The sequence below is a fragment of the Artemia sp. Qi Xiang Cuo genome, chromosome 18 (genome assembly GCF_049724085.1).
Source record: "Artemia sp. Qi Xiang Cuo chromosome 18, ASM4972408v1, whole genome shotgun sequence".
Classification (NCBI taxonomy): domain Eukaryota; kingdom Metazoa; phylum Arthropoda; class Branchiopoda; order Anostraca; family Artemiidae; genus Artemia; species Artemia sp. Qi Xiang Cuo.
Window position 1 is genome coordinate 20865223 of NC_142811.1, and position 27129 is coordinate 20892351.

The 27129-nt window shown below is 35.2% G+C and overlaps 1 protein-coding gene and 1 pseudogene across 1 annotated transcript in view; one reads left to right on the plus strand and one right to left on the minus strand.

The window, feature by feature from the left end:
• The window catches only part of fry (microtubule binding protein furry), a 303691-nt gene that overhangs the window by 53105 nt on the left and 223457 nt on the right, over window positions 1–27129 (plus strand). The window contains exons 7-9 of the mRNA XM_089104145.1: window positions 8579–8716; window positions 13049–13283; window positions 15573–15899. Of these exons, the coding sequence (XP_088960271.1) occupies window positions 8579–8716; window positions 13049–13283; window positions 15573–15899 (700 nt within the window). The remainder of the gene's footprint in view (window positions 1–8578; window positions 8717–13048; window positions 13284–15572; window positions 15900–27129) is intronic.
• On the minus strand, window positions 25227–25868 carry LOC148941313 (uncharacterized; annotated as a pseudogene).

The following is a 27129-nucleotide window of genomic DNA, read 5'->3' on the forward strand; positions in this document are numbered from 1 at the left end:
AACTTCAAACTATAATTGCTCAAATCCTCATTTTGTTGGGATTGTGTTTCGATCTTACACGGTCAACACGTGCAAAAACAAAACTGGTGAAAATAAGGTTAATCGGCTTGAACTTGTTTTACTTTGTGTGTATGTAAGCTTAATTTAGCTTAGGTTCTAGCTTGTTGGCACAACCTATGGTAAATCACCATTTTTTCCTAAGTGTAATTCTAGAACCAACAAACAATATTCTATAGAACTGTAATCATAAATGCGGCTGAGAGGAAAGGTGAGTGGTGGATCTAGTATTTTGGGATATGGTGGATGAGGGGGGGGGGGAGAGTTGTCTGAATTGTGTGAGCAGTTTTTTACTAAAGAGTATCGTAAGCGGGGGGCTTGAGTTTTGTCAAAATTAGGTCTGGCACATCATCACTGTAGACTAGACACTAGCAGCCTCAAGCGTCTTTCGTTTTGTTGTCTAAAAACTGTGAAAATTATTCAACAATCAGAAAGCAGTTTAGATACAGAGGTCTATGGTGATGGATGTATTTTATCAAAACCCATCCAGTGCTAAGTTAATGGTAAATGATAAGGTTTTATTTTATAGTTTCTGTTTCTGTCATGTGCATTATATAAAAAAAAACAACGAAAAAAAAAAAATCCAAATTATGAGTTTTGAGTCTGCTCTGTCCTTTTTTATGACTTCGAAACATAGCAATCAAAATTTCTGACATCCAAGCCTCAATTATGCTCGAATTGCGTTTTCGGAATGAATCTTCGCGATAGATTGGCAAATGAAGCTATAAGACAATGATACGGGTAGAAATAGAACCTCTACGCCATCATGCCATCGTCTCTCATGGCTTAATCAAGCCTCATGTAGGCCAATGTACTCCTTCACCTGAATCAAACTTGAGTTTATACTCTCCCTTGATAGAAAAATGTTAAGGCTGCTAGATCAATTCAATCATTTAATGTCATCAAAGCTGGCTTACAACCAATCGGTGGCTTTCATCTTCTTAACTTTTGATAAGGCCCTCCATGGCATGGAATCTCCCTCACGCTCATCCCCTCATCTCCCTCAATACTCAGGACTTTAAACAGCTGAATTCTACCGTCTATCTCTTACTAGTGCCAGTGACAGCTGCAAGTTAGCTTATGTCCTGAATCAGCTACTAGTACCTAAGTGCTTAAAGTGAAGATGAATTAAAGGAAGAAAATCTGAAACCCAAAGAAGGGCATGACTTATTCCCAGAAGTCTTAAAGAAAGGAGGAAGAAAATCTAAAAGGAATAGACGCCACAATTAGGGAGGAAGCACGCATCTAACGTTTACAGAAGCATATCAGTTAAATTTTAGAACACGTTCAAGAATTTGAGAAATTTATTCTGACAAATAAAATCCATCTCATATTTTGCCACAAAGTTCGCCGCCCAGAAATATCTGGACTCGTTCTCAACTGAATCTAATCAAAAGATAAGTAAAATAGAACATATGTATTACTCTTTTGCGCCGTATTTTGTTAACATGTAACTAGTTTGAATAGTACTGTTTTTGTAACACTAACCAAATTAGGTTTGCTTTAGTTTCTCCCTAATAAGCAATATTACTTATTTCTTTTAAATGAAGACTTCTTATTCCCAAGCCGTGCATAAATGGTTTACACATTAGGTGTTCCCAAGTAGCATGTGTAAAACAAATTCTTGGTTAAATGATTCCCAGTCACAGCCGTTCAAGTGGGGAGGGGGGCGGGGCAAGCTTTCCCGGGCGTCGTGGCTGTGGGGTTGCCCACTTTGATTAAAATTTTCACTTTGGTTCGGCTTTTATTGCTTATTCTTGATTCGGGAGGAGGGCGCCGTTATTAATTTTTCCCCGGGGCGCCCCTAAGGGCTCTGTTCCCAATTAGTATTTGAATTTCAAATGTGAGGTAAAGGGGAAAACGCCTGGTCCTGCTAGAAGAAAAAGAAGAAGAGCCTAAATGGCGATGAAATGTTGGCCCATCCAAAATCTGTGACAACTGAAGAAAGCATCATGTGAGTTGAATTAACTGAGAATTCATTGTTAGTTGATTCAACAACAAAAGTCGAAATCTTCATTGTGATTAGACCCCGGTGCCGCTCCGATAAGGGAAGGTCGGTGGCAGCGGGACCAAAAATAGCAGTGGCGGCGCGCCGCCGATGATTTTTCCCTGCCGCCGCCGGTGAGATGTCGCCGGCACGCCGCCGGCTCGATCAATGTTGACCGCAAACATTAATGTTTTTGTCAGTCTTTCTCAAATCCCAGTTTGAATTTACAACAGATTCGGGCCTATTAATGAGTTAAAAACTTCTCAAGTCGCTGGCTGGACGCTGGTCTTCTTCGTTATTGATCAAGAGAAGTAGACATCTGGTAGAAATGAAATGGCTGTGGTGTTTCAGAACCCTTGCATAATAGTTGAAGTATCTATTAGCTATGTATTCTTAGCATAAATAATTTTCAAAATTAGTATATATTTTTTTTTCATCGAGCATTAATGCATACAAAACTTCGAATAGAAGTTTGAACTTAGTCTGAACTTAGAAGCTTAATTTTTTCATAATACTCTTTTTTGCCTATATCTGTTTTGTCACCTTTAAAACAGTTGAAATGGGCGACTTTGATATTGATTTTTTTTTTTTGCTCTTTTGGATTCCTAAAAAGCTTTAGTTGTATTAAAAACAAGTTTTTAATAACAATTAAAAAAACCAAGAAAATACATTTCAAGTTTTTTGGCTACCTTATAGAATATATGTCATGTAGGCTAATGCTGAACCGCGGCTTTTTTGGATATTATTAAATTTTTTCTTTTGGGGATTTGGGGATTTTATTGTGTTGTGGAACAAAACTTTCCCCTTTTCTAATTTCCTGCAAGATAAAATTGAAGTAAACCTTGGCCTAAAACAGTTTTCACAGGCCCTTTAACAACCAGTGGGGACAATTTCTAAGAGTTTAGGGGTGGGGTGAAATGTAAATTTCAAAATCTAGGGGGGGGGGTCCAATTTTTTCAATAAAAATGCTTTAAAAGTAATTTTTTAAAATAGTGGGGGAGGGGCAAAAGGTTTTTTTTTTTTTGGGGGGGGGGGTAAAAATTTCCAGAAAGAAGATTGTATTTTCTTTAATCTATCAGGCATTCAATAAATGTGTATTAAACGTTAAGAAAATGTATCTAAAAATAGCAAAAGAAAACAAAATTCTGCAAATTTACGATTAGGTTACCAACTGAAACTGTACAGTGTATGTGTTCTGTTCACCTTAAAAATAAAATTCTTGACTACGAACAATGTAATAATCTTATAGCGATTGGGAAAATGCATTCGAAATGGTTTAATCTCATTTCAGAAAGACGATACTTTTGTCAACATATGAAGAACCGTGTATTAGCAAGAGAGTTGTGAAGAATTATGGTATGCAAAGTAATATTTGGCAGGGATAGTCATAAGTGATAAATCACTAGGGGTGACACCGTGATTGGGTGATTTTCGGGGATTCGGGGAACCAAATTTTTTTTCGGTGACTCATAGATTTTCGGGGAAATCCCTGATATTTGAGGATAGTGCAAGCCCTGCTTAATTTATAATCAGGGGAATCGAAATACTTAACCACACGAGAAAAGAAAAGCTTTGACTTTGCGGTTGATGCAATAAAGAATTGCCGCAAAATTAATTCTAAGTCAGCCGAACACCACCACCTCTGCCGGCGGTGGCGCGCCGGCGGTACACCGGCGGTGATGTGACAATTCGGCGGTGGTCAACCAGGCCTCTCGTTGGCGGCGTTCGGTTGATGTGCCGACTTGGAGCCGGGGTCTAATTGTGATACATGAAAGTGGAACTGGATATGTCTATAAATGCTATGTCCAGATATATCTATGTACACATTTAAAAGATGTCCTGTAAGGACCTCTTTAATGGTGATAATATGTTGGCCAACCAAAATTGTGACGACTGAAGGAAGCACCATGTAAGTTGAATTCAGCAAAAAGAGTTGAAATCTTCATTGTGGCACATAGACAGGGAACTGGTTGCGTCCACAGGAATTAGAATTTATCTACTAATAGAAATTAAAAAAAAAAAAAAAATACACGTTCATTTATGTATTTTACATTTCTGCATTTACTTTTTTTGCAATCTCTGCTCCACTGTATGCATTGTCGGTGACATTTCTTCGGTTTTTCGGTGAAAATTTCTGCAATCTTGGGCCAGAATTTTCGGTGTTGGCAGCCTTTTGGTATTTATGGATGTCCTGTTTTTATGAAAAATTTGGCTCCAAATTTACCATTCACAGGTTTAAATAATGGAACCTTTGGTTCACAAAAAAAAAACAAAAAAAACTGAATGACAGTACTGGAAATCTTGGTTACATTTTATGCAACTTTGGTGGCCTTTTATGAAACCTTGGCTCCTTTTTGTCCAATTTGGACAAAAAAAAAGAAGAAAACAAAAATCTGAGTGACAGTACTGGCAATCTTGGTTACATTTGATGCAACTTTGGTGGCCTTTTATGAAACCTTGGCTCCTTTTTGTCCAATTTGGACAAAAAAAAAATAAGAAAACAAAAATATGAGTGACAGTACTGGCAATCTTGGTTACATTTTATGCAACTTTGGTGGCCTTTTATGAAACCTTGGCTCCTTTTTGTCCAATTTGGACAAAAAAAAAGAAGAAAACAAAAATCTGAGTGACAGTACTGGCAATCTTGGTTACATTTTATGCAACTTTGGTGGCCTTTTATGAAACCTTGGCTCCTTTTTGTCCAATTTTGACAAAAAAAAAAGAAGAAAACAAAAATCTGAGTGACAGTACTGGCAATCTTGGTTACATTTTATGAAACTTTGGTGGCCTTTTATGAAACCTTGGCTCCTTTTTGTCCAATTTGGACAAAAAAAAAAGAAGAAAACAAAAATCTGAGTGACAGTACTGGCAATCTTGGTTACATTTGATGCAACTTTGGTGGCCTTTTATGAAACCTTGGCTCCTTTTTGTCCAATTTGGACAAAAAAAATAAGAAAACAAAAATCTGAGTGACAGTACTGGCAATCTTGGTTACATTTTATGCTAATTTGGTGGCCTTTTATGAAACCTTGGCTCCTTTTTGTCCAATTTGGACAAAAAAAAAAGAAGAAAACAAAAATCTGAGTGACAGTACTGGCAATCTTGGTTACATTTGATGCAACTTTGGTGGCCTTTTATGAAACCTTGGCTCCTTTTTGTCCAATTTGGACAAAAAAAAAAGAAGAAAACAAAAATCTGAGTGACAGTACTGGCAATCTTGGTTACATTTGATGCAACTTGGGCGGCATTTCGTGCAACCTCGGCTCCTTCTTGTCCAGTTCGGACAAAGAAAAATAATAATAATAGCCTTTTAAAGGTGTAAAAACACGAAATAAAAGTTATCAGGCTAGCGGTCCTGATGTAATATTTTTGGCTATTAAGTGTTTGCATCATCACTCTTATCAATACATAATTGAAAGAACACACAGAGTTGTTTAATGCCTATTCTTTTTTATGATATTTGCATGTACAATTAAAATAGTAAAAATAATTAAACGAGTAAAAAAAAAGTAAACAAAAAATCTAGGACGTTTTGAATTGTTTTTTTTTGCTACTTTTGGTAAACTTTTTGTCCAAAGCTAGCTAAAAAGTCCCCAAGCAATTTTCTTTTCTTTTCGGCGAAGAGACTAAAAACAGAAAAATGCAAAAAAAAAGAAGAAAAAATTTGGTCTGAATACTTCACAATTCTCAAGATTTTTAGTTATTTCTTTTGGTCTGTCGAGCTCTTCAAATTCATCAAACTGTTTGAAGATAGGGGATCTCTATGGCAAGGACCTATTGATCAAATTACCTGAAGATTGGGAATCCCTATCGCAGTGTTCTATTTATAAAACTATTTGATCAAATTATTTGAGGATATGATTATATTCAAAATATTTTTATCAAAATATTTAATCAAGTAAAATTGATCAGACTATTTGAAGAAAGGGGATTTCTATGGCAAGGTCCTTGGTGTATTGGTGAGTTACGTGTTTAACCAGTTAGAAAACGGTTTCCGAAAGAGTTGAAGGAAGTCCGTTAATGTTGTCCTTTAAGAAAGACTGCCGTGTATTACGGATTTTTTCTTTCTTGTTTACGCCTGAGTGATTCTTTTGAAGTTTTCAAAAGAGACCTGATCCGCGGAGGTACATTGTGATCGCCATAATATTGCCACAAGATAATTCTATAAAAACATCAAAATATTCCTCAGTCTTGGATAATTTCTTTGACCACATTACGTTTCCATTTATAAATAAACCAAAAATTATTTTTTATTTTTTATTTTTAAATAAAAAAAAATTAAAAATAAAAATTTATTTTTATGTTAAAAATTTATTTTTAAAATTTATTTAAAAAAATTTATTCACTGTTAAAAATTTATTTTTAACAGTGAAATTTTTAAACGTGAAAATAAACAAAATTGCCCTTATATTTAATTTTTTTTTATCATTTGGTAAACTCTCTGTTCCTATTAAAGCTGAATATTCTGGTAATTTTTTTAGTTCATTTGTCGCTGTCGCAGTTGAAAGTTTTTTGCATTATGTTTATGTATACATAGTGTAGTACTGTATTTGACAAAGAAAAATCCACAGAGCCATGGCCGCAAAAAAGTGAACAACATACAAATACAATTAAAATATTCAACTTAAACTTTTGAATAAAACGATTAAAACAAGAAAAAACAAAAAAAAACACCATTCAAAAACACTAATACAGTCAAACAAATTCATCATATAATGCCCTCATGGTGGGTCATGCCCACGCGAATAAACCCCCCAAATTCCTAATACTAATAAAACACCCATTCCCTGGTAATTTTTCCATCCATGTTTCTTCCCCCTTATCTCCTTTCTCAAATCCCTTAATCCTTCACAATTCCTTAGAACAGTGGTTCTCAAACTGTGGTACGCGTACCCCTTGGGGGTACACAGAATTTTTTCGGGGGTACGCAGCCGACCAACAAAAAAAAACAACCATTTAACTCAAGGACTGGCAATTTTATTTATATTTTAGCTATAGTTTACGCAGTATCAGTAACTGAGAAGGGAAACCTAAAATGTTTTGTGGATAAAAATGGGTACAGTGTCTAAATAAAATTGAGAGCCACTGCTTAGAAAATGCCACACATTTTCCTTCCACTCCACACATCGGGCAACTATAAGGACCACTCTTCATCCTAAGCACTCTTCCCCCAAATGTCTGCTGATGTTTTTACTTTCCTTATTACTGTGTCTTTGAAACAGGGAAGGTTTCCCGATTGCTTGAAAGTAGCTAGGATAACTCCTTTTTTTAAAGGCGGTAATAAGAATGATCTTGGAAATTATCGGCCTATTTTGGTCTTACCTGTTATTTCTCGTGTTCTTGAAAAGTGTATTAACACTAGACTATATGATCATTAGGAACTGCATAAACTGTTAAATCCAATTCAATTTGGTTTCAGGAAGGATAGAACTACAGAGATGGCATTATCATATATAACTCCGGTTATTAATGGAGCTCTTGATAATAATCTTAGAGTAGCTGGTTTGTTTGTTTCTGGATTTGATTAAAGCATTTGACACTGTTGACCCCCAAATACGAAAATGTGAACTCTATGGACCAAGAGGGGCTACTTTGGCTTTAAGTCTTGTTAAATGTGGTGTCCCCCAGGGCTTTGTATTAGGTCTAAAATATACCTCCTCTCCCCATGTCTTTTTTATCCTGGAATACAAACCAAGAGAGTCAGACGTTCTATTCTGGCACTCTCACTTCTGAATTGTCTTATCAACTAAAATTGAATATACCTGTTTAAACATCTCTGCAACTTCCTTACCCCAACCATATATTTTAATTTTATTCCATAGTTATAGCAATCACTTTTGTTCTAGCGATAGTTTGTTTACTGGCTGCAAAGTAAACATAAAGATTTATTTTTTTTTTTTTTATAGAAAATCATAGAATTTGATTTTTTTTTTATTTAATTTTTGTTGTGGGCCAAAAACCAGCCAAACCATATTATGTGATTGAATAATTTAGGTTAATATTCATGTATAGTGTGTAAATATTGTGGGGTAGTCTTTGGGGTAGAAATTTAAATTGTTTTTTATATCCCGATCATGGGACAGTATGCTCTGCCCTTTTTGAAACATAGATGGCTCTGTAAATATACTTCGTGAGTAAATACCTTCTTGATGTTGGAGATATATTACTCGTTAAAAAATGTCAGATACGTCTTCTGAGCCTTTGTGTTTGGCCATGGCATTGCGTACGTCTTCTATTTCAGATGTTCAGGTTTTGCAGTTAGATCAACACTTGATTGGTGGTATCAAATGACCGTTTACAAGAGAGACAGGCAGGACAATCGCCCTTCTAAATTTTGTTGCCCCATAGATTTTATGAAATACCTTTTTTGTTTTCGTTGAAAAAATACCCCTCCCCCTCCTACATTAAAAGAAATAACTGCTGTGTCTTCATTTTAAGACATTGCAAAAAAAATCCTTGTCCCCCTACTTTTTGTGTGAATTGGCGCCCCCGAGTGTTTATTCATTTATTTTTAGTTCATTTACCTTTTTGTAGATGGTGCCAATAGAAGAATTTGAAGCAAGTTTCCTCTTCCTGCAAGAGTGTGGCACTTATTTTTTAGAGGTCAAAGATAAAGATATTAAGCATTCATTGGCAGGACTATTCGTTGATATTTTAACTCCTCTGGCTGCGGTACGTTTTCATTCTTTTTAGTTCATTCCATACTGACAAGAGTGGGATTGGCTCTGGTGTCGACAAAAAACCCTCAACGCCATCTAACATTAGGCGACACTTGGCAGTCTTTTCAGTGTAATAATAAGAACAATTAATATAATTTGTATAGTTGGTAAAATTAGTGTATTAGTAAGTCTTTGATCTCAGTTACTTAGATAAAACGATTACAAAGTTTGAAAAAAATGCCAAATATTGCCAAACGCTGATAGCGTATATGTTCTTTTGCCGCGCTAGTTTCCACTCTCATAAGTTAACCATATTCTTTAAATTTATATTTAGTTAATAATAAATTTCTGCCTTTGTCGTATTGGAATTGACCTTCTTATTTTAACTTTCCATTTAGCTTTTTGGAAGACTGAAACATCTTTTTCAGAACGAAAAATCTTTCTTAAAAAGACGAAGAATACAATATATAGTATTTTTTTTCTGGTTCATTTGTCTTTCAATTTTAAAATTATTTGCCTTTCCAATTTTCCTTGTCATGCGCATTGGTCTATTGGTCAGACATTGGTCTATGTACTTAGAGGGACTCGCCGAACCAGACTCCCGGAGTATATTCATCTACTTTTATATTGTAATTAGTTTTGTAACAGCTACTTTTATCAATCGCTGAAAATATATTGGCATAAGAAAAGGTGAAAGCAAGTCCCAGTACTCATTAAAGAAGAAGTAAACTTCATCCATTGATCAATAACGTCATAGCCGGCCACTAGAAACGTCGTTGCGTTATGGTCCTTATTTACGTTAGAGAAAGGGTATTTATAACCTTAAAAATGTTTCTGAAAGAACTCTTTATTTTGTTTTCTCGTTTTTATCTTATTATTGTATCTTAAATAAGAGGCTAATGCAAAAATAGTGTGGAACTATATGCTTGGATTTTTGGATTTTGAAGTCTTAGCGGTATTTGTTAGGCTAACGTTTCTTGATCTATGGCATATTATAGTTTGAAGAAAAAACAATTTTTCTTTGATAAAAAGTTTTTACGGTATTAGAAAAGACAACATCGAGTCCTAGTGACCATGACAGACAAAAGGAAGCTTTAGATATTCCTTTTCTATAACGTAGTTCATGGTAACTGGCGTAACTAGGAGGGTGTGGACCGCCCGGGTGGCACTATCCAGGGGGTGGCACGAAGAAAAGAAGAGAAAAAAGGGCGTAGGATTACTTATAAAGTAATTTATGATCACAGAGGATCGAGCTCAAAACGGCCGTTAGAAATTTTGTGGTAGAGCATGATCTAGATTGAGAAGTGAAATTGTTGGTACCAAAGTTGAATACGCTACTTGGAAATCTTCAAGCTCTCCTAACCAAGCTTGTTTGAAAAAAAAATCTCTGAGAAATTAAAACCACCTGCTAATCCCAACACAACTCTAGAGTTCGAACTTGAAGGAAGCGAAAGAGCGTCGAATCTTGAGGACTTGAAGGGTCTTGAGGACAACATCACATGAGGAAATGGTTATATATTCCTTTTTCTTTGCTCAGCATTCATTTTTATAATATTGCGGCTTATAAATACACTTGCTTACTTACTTACTTATTAAACAAAAATTTCAAAACAAAAATATTAGACTAAAATCCTTCGCAAATCTAAGAAAGTTTGGAATGACAGAGCAGCTCCTTCTTTCGTGCTATAAGACTTATGTAATGCCCGTAATAATGTACGGTTGTCCTGTCTGGCACCCGTCGCTTACAGAGAAGCACAGAAACCAACTAGAAACAATTCAGAAGAGAGCCTGCAAAATAATTCTTGGGCCAAATTATAATAAATATGAACAAAGTTTGAGCAAACTCAAGCTCCCAACCCTGGATAGAATCAGACATGAAAAGCGAAGGAAGTTTAGAGCTGACATCCTGAAGTCCTCAGCACACCGATATATCCTGCCTCCGTTTACTTCAGAGACCTACACAAACAAAACAAGGTTGGCAACTCTGAAAGAGGAAAAACTGTTGAAATGCCCGCCTGAACACTCGACGACAAGGTTTTTAAACTCCTTTGTGCCCTACTACGTCAGATGTTACAGCAACAGTGTCCTGAAGTCGAGGTGATGGCTCATCATTTGTGTTTTTTGGTGTTGTGTATTTTCGTGCTTTTCTTTTTTGTGCTTTTTTTTGACGATACCCATGTTATTGAAGTATGACTAAGAGAAAGAATAAAGATTATTATAATTATAAACAAATACCCCTTAACCAGAAGTTAAAAAAGTCGTTTACAAAAAGCTATCTAGTGGGAAGGAATTGCAAATTGAAGTGAATTGAGGAATGGTAACTTTCATTTCAGTTAACCAACCTCCTAGACTTCGAATCAAACACTCTATTCGACACACTAGTTCACACCAATTCATGCACCCTCGACCCAAATAAAAATACCCACCTTCCCACATCCTATGAACTCCGCTCAATTATCGATCCGTCCTACTCCATACCATATCGATCTCTCAAATCCCACCTGTCAGGAGAGAAGAAGACGCCAGTAGCCTAGCCTGGCGATGGAGAATACGCCTCCAACACCGCAGTCCCACAAACACTGAGTCACAAGCCTGGAGTTCACAGTGTTAATTTACTTTAATCCCAGAGTATCTTGGACGTAATCCAATTATGTATTATGTTTTATTATTTGTGTAAATAATTGTTTTACTCTGTTGTAAGTGTGATGTTCACAGATAAGATCTATACAGTTGAATAGTTTTAATGTTATCCTTATCATTTTTTTTAAGTAGTTTGTTTTAAGGCATGGAAGCTATTCATTAGACTCAGAAAGGGAGAGGAACTTTTAGAGTCCGCCCTAGGTGGCACTTATGCTTGTTATGCCACTGTTCAGGGCGCAGACCACTAAAACCTTAGCACCTGATATGTCACTGGTTAGCTCTTCTTTTTTTTCACCTTGAGCTGTGTCTGTTAATTTTCTCTTTGAAGTAATCCACAGATGGCTTTTCAGGAACAACGCAGCCTTGAGGGCCGTTCTAAGTGGAAGTGTCTTCGTCTGACTAAAGTATCTTAAAGAACCCAGTTCATGGCGTCCCCTCTTATATGTACATAAAAACTTTAGGTATCGGTAATTTAAAGAGGCATAGATTGTGTTTTTTAAAGGAAAATGCTAAAAGAAAAGCATGCACTTAGCCTAATCACATAATAAGAAATAACACAGAGAAACTACTGTCCTTAAGAAAAAATCCATTATTTAATTTAATTATTAATTTAATTTAAATTAAATTTAATTATTTAATTTAATTTATGAAATCAGCATGAAAAAAGTGGCGTAGCATCAAATTTCTCGGTTTTATTCATTGCTTTTATTATTTATTGTTTTATTTATTGTTTTTTGTTTTTTACTTAACCATGAAAGATAGTTTGTGGGGATATTTAAGTTGAAGTTAGGATACCTAGGGGGGTAGTGTTCTCCCTTCGCCCTTCAACTACAGAGAAAGCTAGTGACTCGAACCCTGACTCAATTTTTGAGCCAAATTTAAAATATAAAACCTTACTTTTTGTTCTTCTACAAATGTAATTTTGCCATTTGGAGATGACTTTACTAACAAACCTAAATAAAAAGCTATATTGACTTAACTACATTTTTAGGAATCTAATCTTTCGATTCCCTGCCAACTTCCGTAGGAATCAAATTCCACATCAGGGTTATTCATTTTAGCGTTCCATATAGCCTATTGCAATTAATTTTTGAAGGTTTGTCAGGGAATAGGCCACTGATTGGTGGAAAGGGATGTCATATGATTACTTTTAACCAATCAAATGCTTTATTCACTAAAAAACCTACGAACATTAAAAGCAATAAGCTTTACGGATAGCTTGACATATTATACTGGAACTTCAAAAGGATCTGTCTTTTTAGGTTATTCAGTATTATTGAAAAGTTGACTTTTTTGGTGGAAGCCTGAACCAGTATCTCTATTTTTACTATAACTAGGCTGTAGGCTATAGAGAACCGGTTGTTTTTTTCAGGCTATTAATTATTGTTGACAATTTCACTTTTTGCCCTAAGCCTGAACCAGTAATTCTATTTTAAACTATAACTAGGTTATAGGCTATAGAGCAACTCTTTCGAGGCTATTCACTATCGTTTAAAATTTGTCTTTTTTGCGGTAAGTCTGAACCAGTAACTCTATTTTAGGCTATAACCCAGGCTATAGGCTATAGACAACCATTAATCCTTTTTAGGCTATTCGCTATTGTTGAAAATTTGACTTTTTGCCGTAAGCTTAAACCTATAACTCTGCTCTGATTATGTATTAGCAATGCTTGCGTATCTGATCTAATCAAAGTTTTCATACCAAGGTTGTCAAAAATGAAGTGAACGTCCCCTGCTTAAAGAATTTCGTAGAAAGTCTGTATCCTCCAACCTTGGAGCTTTGTACCAAAAACAAACACAAGATGGCTCTATTTCCTTTGGTCACGTGTCTTCTATGTGTTAGCCAGAAACACTTCTTTATACAGAACTTTCACTATTTCTTGGCCATGGTTTTGTCAAATCTCAAGAACAAGGACCCGCAGATGGCCCGAATTGGATTGGGTAAGCGATACACCTGTTTTTGATTTGTTTCGATTTTTTTTTATTTTCTTCACACCATATATTCCAACAAATCATGGGAATGGGTAATATGAAATCATGGGAAATATGAAAATGAATTGAGTACGATTCAATTTGTAATGTTTTAATTAAATATCTGTGTTTAATTAAATTAAAACAGTGTGGTGGACCCACACAGTTGGATCAAGGCTCCGGCCTCAAAGGTCCATTGCCTCCATATCACAAAAGCGACTATACTTAATTTATGATTGGGGGGGGGGGCTATTGATAGATCCGGCCTCCCCATCCTTTCCAAATATTTTGCCAGCTGTCGGACTTGTTTTCTCTTGCTGTATCCCCAGCTTGACATTATTATTATGAAATATCTTAAACCGGAGCCTTATCCTAGCTAAAAAAAAATTCTTTCATTATTTCGTGGATCGTCCGTATTCCAACAAAGATCAACTGAAATATATGTAAATGCTTAGGCATGATTCAATGTGGATCTAAATTTTGAAAGAAGGTTAAGTAGGGCGATGGATGAGGCAGCTCGTTTTGCAGCCCTGTAAACGTTGACAGTGAAAATTATACTTCTTTTTTCTTGCTATATCCCCAACTTGACATTATTATTGTGAAATATCTCAAACCGGAACCTTATCCTGGCTAAAAAAATTCTTTCATTATTCCAAGGGTCGTGCGTAAGGATCAAGGGAAATATATATGTATATTCAATGTGGATCTAAATTTTGAAAGAAGGTTAAGTAGGGCGATGGATGAGGTAGCTCGTTTTGTATCCCTGTAAACGTTGACAGTGAAAATTAGTTCTGTCAATGTTGATATCAAATTTAAGATTAGATGACAAAGTATTTTCAATGAAAATACTCAACGAAAATATTTCAGGGAAAATTAATTAAACAATATTACGGTGTAACAACTTAATAAATAGTACTAAATGAATAATAAATTATATTCAATATTATAAAAATAACAAAAATGTAAGTAATAATAAATAATAGAGTTCAAGCCTAAAATTGACTTTTCAAACAAAAATATCTTTCACATACTTGAGAAAAGAGAAACAAAATTCAAAAGCTATAAATAGTAGCTCCTTTTAAGTTGTGCATGAAGATTATTTTGAAAAATGATCATTTAAGTCCATAGTTTTGATCAGAAGAAAATGCAAAAAATGTTTAGTTGAAATAGGAAGAAATCAGGGAAATGTTATTTTATTCTTTGTCATTGTTACAAGAAAAAAATATGTCAATTGGTTTTTCATTTCATTCAGGATCTATGTTACTGTGGTTGATGGTTTTTTTTTTCTGTTACAATTTTAATTTTTGCAATTTCTTTTGCTTCTCATTTTTATGTTTGGCTATTTCCTGATTGGCTTGGGTCAGGAAAGGGCGTTTTTAATTGTTTGAGTTTAAATATATCGTTTCACTCTGAAAGTTACCTGAAAACATCTAAATATTTGGTATCAACCCTTAACACGAATGCCGCCAGGATATTTCCCAAAGGAATGCTGAAGAGACAAGTGACACTAGGAACTTTGGTTAACTAGGAATATTTCTCATTTTCCCATTTTCATACATTTTTAAGGTCTTTTTGTTCCCCATGGAGAGCTATTGCCCCACCTCACCTCCCCGCCGGTTTCCATTACCCTTACAGCTAATAACTAGATGTCTCCTGGTATGCGCTTATTTTTAATTAATTACTTACGTATATCTGTATTATACTCGAGGGATGTTTTGGGGCAACTGATTCCGCTAGCTCATGTATAAGGGCTCGATTTGGCTCTCTGCTCTGGTTCGAGATAATTTCCCCATCAGAAAGCTGGTGGAGTTCTCTGTTGTTTCATGGCCTGCCTAAAGGGCAAAGCCCATGCAGTGGTCATTCAAGGGCTATTTTCGAGAGATGGTTCGGCTCAATGCGCTTGACGAGGCTAAAGTTTATTGTCTGTGCTGAACATATTATCAGTACATTGCAGCCTTCTGTGTGATTCTTCATTTGTGATCTTGTCAGTGTACTTGATTGTAGCAATGCACCTCATCTTCAAGGCCAAGAGTTTCCTAGTATTTCCTGACGAGGGTCTATCTTTCATCATGAAAGATAGACCCTCTACTCCAATCTTGGGTAGATGTACACCTCAACTCCATATAAATATAGTGGAGTAAAGTAGTAATGGGTATCTACGTTAATTGCTGCCCCTCTAAGGTTATCAATACTACAACAGTCCTATCCTTTTATTTAACCAATGTTTTTGCGTCACTGATTAATTCATTTTTTTCACAGAATCGCTATTTCGCTTAATTTGGGTCTACATGGTTCGAATCAAGCAGCCGGAAAGCAACCAATGCACCACAACGCGTCTTCATAGTATTATCAATTCTCTATTTCCGAAGGGATCCAAAACTATAGTACCTCGTGATGCCCCACCATACATCTTTGTTCGAGTGATTCAATATATTGCTACAGAAAAATTGGAGTTCGCAATGAGAGAAATTATATTCGATCTATTGCAAGTTGGAAGAACGCCAAAAATTATTTTAACCCCTGAAAGAATGAATATAGGTCTCAGGGCTTTCTTAGTTATTGCTGATAGCTTACAGAAAAAAGAAGGTACGTACTGATTTTGTTTTGATGCATGATGATCAAGTGGTGCTCTTTTAGTCTTAACTATAGGGATCAGGTTAGAATAATTTCTTCTCAAAGAAAGTTACCGCCTGGTATTCGAAAGATCCACATGCAAATATGTTTAACTAAAAAACATTGATATAATCAAAGTTTACTCTTGCACTGAGATGATTAAGTGCAATAATTGAGATAGTATATATATATATATATTTATATATATATATATATATATATATTTAATAAAAGTATTTAGAGGTCACTTGAGTCTAGTTTTTAGTACGTACGACAGGGTGGGATTGATATTTCTGTGTGAAAGATTTTTCTTACTCACAATTGTGATTTTGAGAAAAGATGAGCTGGAACACTGGGACATATAACCTATAAACATAAACTTGGGGTGGCCACTAGGTGGAGTTACTTCTCGTAAAGCTGGGTAGTAATGAGGTCTCTAAGTATCAGTTATAAGTGAATTTGCTTTTCTCATTGAAGTTAAACACTTAATCACAGACATTGAGCCACAGACATAATCACAGACATTGAGTCACATACATAATCACAGACATTGAGTGGGTTATCATCCTAAATTTATCGTGGTGCTTACGCATTTTAAGGAGATTGTCTGCGAACTCTCACCTGGAAGTTGTCTTTCCATCTCAAATACATTGCCCTTGTCTGTGACTTGAGACGCCATCTGTTTCAGAGATTTTGGGGAAAATCTAGTGTTGCCGGAATTTAAAACTCGTTTTCTGGAAAAAATGCAGTCTAATTTTACAACTCTCGATAAAGGCACACCTGTCAACATTGCACCACACTTAATTTTGCACCTCACTAGATTACGTTTCCCCTTACATTTTAATCTTATTTCAGGGCAAAATAGCTTGAGATATTGATTTAGTTTTGCTCCTAGCCGAATTTGCAAATTTAGATGTAAACAAAGCCTGATCGAGAGCCAAATCTTGGGGGAGGGGGCAATGTGACAGGGGCACCAATAATTGACCAAATTTTCAAGTTTTAAAAAGAGTAAAAAAGCAAAAAAAAAAAAAAAAAAAAAAACAAATGAGGGTGCCAGAAAAATCTTGGGGGGGGGGGGCCTGAATCCGCCCCTGAATGTAAAAGCCGACATCTCTGCAAGATAGTCTCTGAAGGCTCAAGTGATCTTGTGGGACTTGCATGACAAAGTTACGCGGTGTTTTGTAAGCTACCAGAGTTGTCATTTCTTTGTAGATTTTTAATAATGAACTTGCAGTTTTAAGCAAGACTAATGTTTTTAAGTAGTGAAAAAGCTTGTGACGTGCTTGCAATAGGAATACAAGCCTGCTGCGAAATTTGTGAGTGTACATGACTTTGTTATTTTTATATAGCAAACTAGTAAATAGTGATTTGTTTTTTGTTTTCAAGCCCAGGTATCTCTGTAACGGAAGCTGATGCTAGGATAATTGATTTATTGTGTGTTCGGAAGTTTTTATAAAAACATTAAAAAACATACTACTATAATTTTGTAATTTAACTTCGTTAAAAGAAAGGCTTTACCAAAGAAGAAAACTACTTAGAAATAATTATTTTGATGTATCGAGTATAAAATTCAAAAATATTAAAAATCAAGGTAGGTTCTATCAAAACCATTATAAAAATTTAAAACATTTAAAAATCCAGGTATCGCCCAAAAATCATTTATTGCATTAATGCTAATCTTTCTTTGTGGCGATCGTAACAGCTATCTCTATAGATGATTGGATCTTTTTCTTTGAATCAAACGCCACTAATGCCACAGACAATGCCATGTTACCTAGTTGAAATAACAAGGTGAAAAAAGGTTATACCGTTAGTGCCATAAGCACTGGATTTGAATCCAGTGTAGGATTTTCTTTTCTCAAGAAACTTGCTTGAATTGTCAGCCTTATCAGTTTCTAATAGCATTTGTATTATTTTTATTTGATCCCATAGTTTTTAGTAAGTAATACTCCGACTATTGCTAACAGCTCACTGCAATACTAAGCCGCAGTACTAAGATAGTAATTAGTAATCAGTAATAATATGAAATCAGTTATTCAAAAAAAAAAAAAACAACAACAACAAAGCATCCTAAAACTATGGCAAAGAAAAATTCTCCCACAGGTTTGGACATAGACAACATTTCCCAAGGGACGAGGGGAGGGGGAGGAGGGCAATGGTCATGTCCAAGGAAGTTACCGGGTTTTGACTGCAGTAGGGTGATAACTGCTATACGATTTAGTATTTTTGTTTTAGGATATTCGTAGTAAACCCTGAACCAAATAAGGTAGGCACTTGACCTGTTTTTCTTTTTCTTTTTCAGGTTTCTCACAGTTTTTCCTATGTATATTTTCCCCATTTTATTAGTATATCTTAAAACCTTGTTCTTGCGTTGAGGATGCCTTACTGGGGTCTTTATCAAAACATCCTTGTCTTTACATCATTTTAAATTTAGACTCTTATAGACTAATCATTAGAGAGCGAAACTCTTTTTTTTTTTTTTTTTTTTTTTTTTTTTATCAAAAGTCTAATTAGAGTGGCTAAACCTTTCCATTATCATTCTTAATTTTTATGTTTGGCCCATTGGTGTCAATTTAAGGGGGAGAGGAGGGGGGCTATTTCCCTTTAGATTTATTTGCTCACTTGAATTTAAATTAAAAAAATACTGTTTTTTAGTATTTACACCAAAAGATACCCTTTTTTGATATTTTCATTTAAAAAATCGAAAAAACAACAAAATTATCCCCATATATTTTTAAAAAATCAACCCGGAATCCACCCCTGAACCAAATAAGGTAGGCACTTGACCTGTCTCAATACGCATCTGATATAAAATGTGAAATGTTCATTCAATAGAGAACTAGCATTTTGGAAATTATGCGCCGTTATGTCATTGCTATATGCTACGCTTGCGCAACAGTGGGTCTAGCCTAGCTTGTAACCTAGCATCGCTTAAACTTTCTGCATTTAAATCTGAAATCGTTCGTCATCAGAGTAGTGAAGGAACCACTGATCTGCAAGAATGCCAAAACCTCGGATTGCTACAACTGCTCCGCGCGTTTCTATATTTTTTCCACATAGGGTTTGAATTCCTGAGGGCTCTTTGACACATTGACACACTCAGTACATTTGACACACTCATTGACGTCATTGACACCCTCAGTATACTTTTTCTTAATCTTTCTAAAAGCCTGTAACACAAGTGCGGCTCTTGGTCTGTCACAGTCGCGCCAAATACGACACCACAGCTTGGAATTTTTTTTGGCTGTGCCTGTACAGGGATCATGACATTAACCAAACCTGAGAGTACCACGTTTGACTTGATAGATAGAAAACTTTGGAATATTTATCTATTAGTATAAGTTAAGTATTCTTTTGGCTAGTAGTCTAAGGTTCTATGAGTTTGCGAGATTGTTTTTATTTTTTGTAAGAAATTCATTTTATTATTCAAACCGTGTTCAATAGAATACAATAATTACCCTTATTCAGTAAGCTATTGCCATTAATTGCAATAAGCTCTGCTCAACGGGGGTGAATATACTACTTGATGGCTTAGCTAAGCAAACGGTCATTATATAGTGTTCATCTCCCAGAAATTCATAATAATTTTCCAGAATACGCCATCTTTTTTCTGAGAATTCAAACGAGTGCGCTCTTGAAACGATGAAAGAAAACGCCAAGTCTGTCTAGCCCTTAAATTCCGTTTTGCACAATTGTTTGGTACGTTATTCTTTCTTTGTTCTAGTTCAATGAATTAGCAACAACAATTCAAGAGGCATTATGTTACGCTTTACATGAAAACGGAAAAAGTAAAAAAAGGTATTTAGGGTTTTTCGGCTGTTATTATCGACTAAACGATTATACATGGAAGGTTTGTTCTGGGTATTCGCGGAATAGTAATTAAATTTGATAGCAAGCGATTTATTTTCGAACGTGACTACTACTACTAATAATAACTCACCGCAGCACCAAGCGGCATGAGGTCAACACAGCTACGGGCGCTCCTCCTCCATCCGAATCTATCCAAAGCCTCCCTCTTTATACCCTCCCAAGAAGTTCCCATTTCCCTTAATTCTTTCTTTACGACATCCTCCCACCCCAACCACGGACGACCTATTTTCTGTTTAGTTCTAGACTGTTAGCCGAAAAGGATAATCTGTCATCCTCCATCCAATCAAAATAAATGTTGGCAAAGAATGGGATCGCAAAACGTGTCTTGGCCATCTCAACCTTTCTCTCCTTATAGCCCAAGAAAGCGGGATTGGACCACACTTTCCGTACAGCCTACTTTTTAAAAACATATTAAATCGGAAAAACATATTTATAAGACATGCTGGGTGTAAGTATTTTGAATTAAAATAATCAACTTGGTGAAAATAAATAAGTGTTGAGTGATGGTCTATCATCCATGGCTATCCGGAATATGGCCTTTATTTTTTGTTTTTTAACTTCTTTACGGAAAGTTTTTTTGATTAATTATCCATCAAAATCTAATAGCCGGAGGAAATTTACCTGGTTTTCTAAAAAAGGGAGAAACATAAAAAAAACCCAAGGGATGTTCGCAAAAATCGCACCATCGAATTCAGGATATTTGAGAATCCGACTGTAGAGGTTTCGAACTCCTATCTACATGGGCGTGGAATTTTGTGTTTTTTTCCAGAAGTAAGATCACGCATGCGTGTTAGTTTTTTTATTACCTTTTTTCCCACGGGGAATCGTAATTGAACTAATAGTCCTAGAATACCAGGAGAGAGCTCAGTCGAACGGAAATAAAAAGTTACAATGTTCTTCTTACGTGACCAAAGAAGCTATTTTTAATAAATGTATTTGGTGAATATGGGTAACCAAACTGAACTTTCTTTCAAAAGTTAAGTTGCATCGAGAAATAGCAACGAGAAACTTTGAGACCGTTTTGAAAGGACGTTATCGCTGTTTTCCTTTAGAAAAAGAAAACAATTTTTATTGAAACAAAAGATTTAAAAGATTGATGACTACAGGATTTATTTGGTAGCAAAAATTCAAAAGTAAAGTGTTACTCCAACAACAAATTCGTCGGCGAACCTGTCCCTTTCTTTTTAATATAAGACAAGTAAATAATAATCAACCTTTAATCCCGCATGATAACGTTACTACATCTCGCTTAATTAAGAAAATTAATTTAAAAAGTTTTTCCACAAAAACAGTTTTTCAAAGAAAAGTAAAGAACTACATTAAACCAAGATGAGCAGCTATAAATTTCAATATTTTTTCAACCTGTTACATTGTAAATAAATAAATACGCATTAAAATCTGCAATAAAACATTCCCCAGCCAGGTTACAGGTTTCGAAGGAGGGATAACTTCTAACAGTATTATATTCAGTAATAAGGAGACCGATGAAAGGGAGGGAGGCGTGGTCTTTTACCATGGTCTAATAAATGAAAGAAAACAAGGCGAAACCCTTTGTTCATAATTTGTACATAATCTTCCTATGATATAGGATCTTTACGACCCTTAATAGGCTTTATCAATTAAGAAAGGACGCGTAACAGATTTGGGGTGCTACTGACAAATTTCTCAAAATGGGTACTGGTAAATTTAACAAAAATATTTAGACTATTTGGAGCAATAATATTCTGGCCTTGTAGCTTTGTTTTTCCTTATAAGGGCATAACTTTGCATTATTAAAAACTAATTTAGTTGATAATGTGAACAATAGATTCCCATAAATTGACGATGATTAGAATATCTTTTGGGGGGCTTACATTTCTGTATGTAGTATCTGTTTGAAATACAAATATCTCCTTAAGTAATGCTTTAATTTGAATAATGAGCTAAAAAAAGGGATTCATGTAGTGAATTTATCAAAATTGAAAGATAGAGATTGGTTCCCGGGGTTTTACCCACAGCTAGAAACCAATTAATCAGTAAAATTCGGCAGGACGTGAGACTTATTAGTTAATTTTTTACTTTCAGAAATCTTTGGAAATCAATTATTGTTTGTCAATGAACAATTCCCAAAAGGTCTCTCCTCAACCGAGATGCAGGGTGATTTTTTTTTTTCTCTGTGTGTGTTAATTAATTAGTTAATTATGATTGGTTAATTGTGAGATTTTGGCCTTCTAGTAGTGGCTATGTTTATTTCATTGTTTATTATTTTTGTGAATCGTTGAAAATACAGGAATCAATTAATCAAATATCCCCATTATTTTCCAATATTTTCAGCTACTTCTGCGAAAACTGTAGACCTTCTCATTATATTAAAGTAAACTTAATCTAAATGTGTGTTTTTTTTTGTCTTTTTATTATAAAAATTTCAGAAAGATATAAAAATTTTGCAACTCATTCCTCTCAAATTGGATAATTAAAGAGCAGCATAGGAGCATTCAGGGTTCTGCCAATTTCTTCCAGTGTAGGAGTATTCACAGCAGGAACTATTTTGTTTGACCAGCAGGCTCACCCTGCTTATTTTTTATAAGAACTAAGTCACGGTTGGGTACAGTCCACGGCTCTCTACGGTACTCTACGTCAGGTGGGGTACAAGTCACTGCTTCTTCCTGTAATAATTCTCTGTAATAGTTCTGCCATAGTTCTCTGTCAGGTGGCTGCTCCCTGTAATAATAATAGTCGTTTAGTTTTAACCCACTGTACAATATGTATAAATAGCAGAGTAGCTCAAGAAAACGGACAAAGAAAAAGAAAAGAAAAATACATGCACATAAATATACAATGAAGACATACATACACATATATGTCACTAAACTCATACAGAAATTGTTTTTAACGCAAACACATACATACGAAGAAACTTTCCTTAGACAAGTCAAAACAAACGCACGACTGGATGAAAAGGACCTAATCGTTGACAAGCCTCTTCATTTAACTTGAATTCTAACTTATTATATGACGTGGACATGGCCAAAGCCAGAGGGGGGAGGGCTATTACTCTTGGCGGCAGAGGATCAGGGGGGGGGGGGGTACAAAATAACTATAAAAAGCACAGATTTCTTTATATGTTTTTTTTGTTAAGTTTCTACAACTCAGACAAAACTTCAGGGGGGGGGGGGGTCAGACCTCCTAACTTGACCCCCCTTGAATACGACTTTGATTGTCAATATATCATGTGCATTCATCATTTGAATAACACGGTTCGCATACCAACGCGACAGATATAAAAGGTATTTACAGTAACGGAAATTCAATGCTCTAATATCCCGCATTTCATAAGTATTAAAAAAATGGGCGCAAACCTGATAGTCAACGAATGGAATGGTCGCAGTATGTTGAAGGTCTTATGAGAATAGCGGCCACGATTTGGGAAATTTTAACATAACCTACTTCAAGTTGATTCTTGATGGTTTTTTTTTAAGACCAGAAAATGTGCCAATGTTCAGAAAAAAAAATATTGATCCGTTTTTGACATCAAAGTTACTTATCAACTATGTACTAACAGGCAAAACCTTCACAACAAACTAAACAATTTAGGTGAATGTACTGAACATCAAATTGTCAGCAGAGAAAGAAAGCATATTATACCACAAAATCATCCACTCATCCATGGTTCAATCCGGCATAAAGAGCGAAGAACCAAAAAGTGAGAGGAAAAAGATTAATTTTAATTTTTTAAAAAGAAATCTTTGATTTTTCAGAGACAAAATTTTATTCGGGAAATCCCCAAAAAATGAGGAACATGGAACTACACTGACAGCACATCCAAGCTATGAATGTCTGTAAGTAAATTGTATCCCATGATATACGGTTTTCTTGTTAAGCTTGAAAAATCTTGAAACCTTGGAAAAATCAAGCTATCTCCAAGTAAACTTGAATGACTGACCTTTCCGACGAAAATTTATCAAAATGAATAGTTGAATGCGCGAGCAGTTAGGGCTAAGAAGTCTTGGATAAAATTTTTTTTTTTTTTTTTTTAAAGAAGAATTTTAGCCAACCTGGGGAGCGCCTTTTCCTCTCTTGAAAAAAAAAAGAGTCCAGTTTTTTATATTTAAAATACCAGTATAATTTTAAACGTTACAGTTAGTGCTATTAATATGTTACAGGTTGTATATTTAATTCTAGTCTCCTTAGTGCGTCTTTATCTAGCTACTGGACAAACTCCAAATTTACAAAATATTATAATAAAGACGGAAAAAACTAATTTTTCAAAAAGACGTTTTTTAGAAAAACAACTCTAGGCAGCTTTTACTTTTTTTGTTATTTCAATCAATATACAAAAAAAGAAAAACAAAAAATTGCACGGATGCCGATAAGAAACAGAAAAAAGAAAAAAGCGGGGACATATTAGGCATATAAGAAACAATTTCAGAAATTTTATGTTGATCCAAGCCTCCTTAGTTAAATTGGCTAATGCGTTTGGTTATAAAGGGGTGACAGTCTTGTTTATATTGCTAAGTTATTCAAGTCCACCTGGGGATACTTTTCCTAAAGTTAGTTTTTAGAAAAGTGCTACTTTTTCAGAATTCTACAAATTTAGGGCTATACTACGCGTCACTTTATTTGCCCCAATTTTACAAATATATTTTGCATAAGATGTGCTGTAATAATATATGTTTGTTTAAATTTTATCTTCACTAAAAAAAATAGATTCCGTCTAAAAAACTTATTTTTTAAATTAGTTAAAAAAATAAAGCTTATAGCCTACAGCAATTGGTCTCTTATTTTAGAGACGAAATATAATTTCTTAAATGATAGTATTTACGCCTACTTAGACTGTTGATTGCATTTTTGATCTACATATTACTATATGTCGAAAACAAATTTCTTTTTTGTATATTCACTGAAAAAAAAGATAAAGCCTCCAAGTGTTTCAAAAGCCTTCTTGTGGATTTTTATTTTTGTATATGAATCAAATATCAGGTATTCCAGTATTTTGAAAAGCTTAGGCTTATGATTTGAACGTTAAAACCTTAAACGAACAACAATTTCTCACTTTTTTTCTACTAACAAAACAAAACAACTAAAAAAATGACCCCAGAGAGGCGCGAAAGACTAATAATTTTAGAACTGAACGCGCTAGCCAATTTCACCAAAGGTGCTTCCGCGGAAAGTTTTATTCTTAAATTTTAATTTGTGCGCTCAGTTAAACTTCAGTTTTATTTATCAATGTATTTATCTGCACCAGCGGTAATTTTTCAAGAGAGTTAGGGAGAGGATGGAGGTGTTTGTTCTAAAACTGGGAATATAAGATAAATTATATAGGCCTGTAAACCACTACGGAAATATATGATTAAGCACATGTAAACAATTAATAAAAAGGCAGGGCTACAAAACCCTTTTGTCTAAGTCCTAGACAAGGAAATTACTAAAAAAAACTGGTAGAAGCTTATATTACCTATAAGAAAGATAGAAGCCATCTTCGTATTTGCTCAAATGCCAGCCTCCAAATTCTTGAATCCTCCAAGGTTGCGCCTTCGCCATCCACAAATAGCACACATCAATAGGATCAAAAGGAAAATTGACTGCAAATTGAAAATCTTCTGGAAATTCAGGTACTACTTCTCTTGGCTGGGGTACCCTTCTTCTTCTTTCCAGGGCTGCCAGATGTCGCTGTAGAGCTCTTTCAGACGTAACAGCCCCTTCGCTACTTCAATGGTTGTACCTCTTCTCTCTTTGCCAATAAACTTCATTTCTGTTTCTACCTGGCTTGTATACCTTGTCTCGGGAATGAATTGAAGTTTTTTCTTCATACCTTTGCCTTTGAGGTGAGGCTTTTCTTCCTGGGGACATATATTCTTCCCTTTCCAATATTTGCTGGTATTCCTCCTTTTTTCGCTCATAAGCTACTTTATTCCTGTCAGTGTATATGCTTCTTTGACTCATTTTTGAATAGCCTCTTGCTCCATTTCGGACTAAAAACTCTTTTTTCTTCAACACAGGCTGGACACCGTTCATTTCTCGCTTGCCAACTGCTTTCAACTTTTCTGCAATTAACTTCAAGTGCTTTTGGGTACTTGATCCTTCAGTTTTCATAATACCTTTGTGTAAAAATTATAATCAATGTTTTTCAGTCTAACTCTGAAATATATATGATAAATTGAAGCGTCTCACTCGTTTTATGCATTACATGACGTCATCAAATAGTTAAGATTTTCTTTATGCTTTCCATGACGTCATCTCATTTCTTTGTTCTTGAAGCATGACGTCATATTTTCTTGTCGATATATGGATCCAGGCTCCGCTTACTTTAGAAATTATTTTTTCATGCCAATATCGAGGTTTTGTATTATAATTGAGTACCAAAACGGTGTCTTTTCATTGCCTTATCCTTATAAAATTAAATAGAACCTAATATGTGTGAACTACTAGGACTTTGATTTCTCTAGAAATTAATATATAAACATCATCAAATTTTTGATCGAATTTCTTGCGTATTTTAATAGTAAAATAGGACCTTACTCTTTGCCAATGCCTTTGTATCAATGGAGCATGTGAGAATATGAGTAGCACGTGCAGCTCGGCACGCTCCTCCTCCACCCCAATCTATTTAAACTTCTCTGTTTACCTGCTCCCACTAGGTTTTAATTTCCCTTAAATCCTTCCTTATGATCCCTTTCCGTCCCATTTGGGAAGATCTGCTTTTAGGTTGACCCCAAATGGATGGTAAAAAAACAGAATGTCTTGGCCAAAAAGCAGAAGTTTATTTTAAGAGGCGACATCTTGGGGTTCCTAAGAGCAACGACATCCAGGGCGACATCTTGGGGTTCCTAAGAGCAACGACATCCAGGGCACCCTGGGAGGGCTTCTTATTTGTAAGGCTTGTTTCCCAAATGTTGATTAGTAATGTTGCACTCTTAGACATCGATTGACTAATCCCCTCGAATAGGTGAGATCTCGAGATCGCGAAGATTCAACATGGCACCGCAAATCTCTCGGACTTGAGTCTGAGACGGATTCTAGTAAATACGAGGTCCGGTCAGCAGTCACAAGTGTAATTTCCGCGGAAGGAACGCCTGTTGATAACTGAAGAATACCGACCACAGCAGATAGTAATATAATTCTTTTTCTTTTTTTACGCCATCCCTGCTATACAAAGTCAAGTGGTTCATTCTCAGTATCTGGAAGAATGAATTAGTTATTTCAAGCTGGGAACTTGTTAGATATGTGCCGTAAAATTGCAGTAAGTTTATTAGTAGTAGTTGACAGTGTCATACTGAGTTCTAAATTACAGGTCTATGAAGCAGTTGGTCTTTTCCATCTGTGTCAATAAACACGTATATCCGTTTAATTTCAG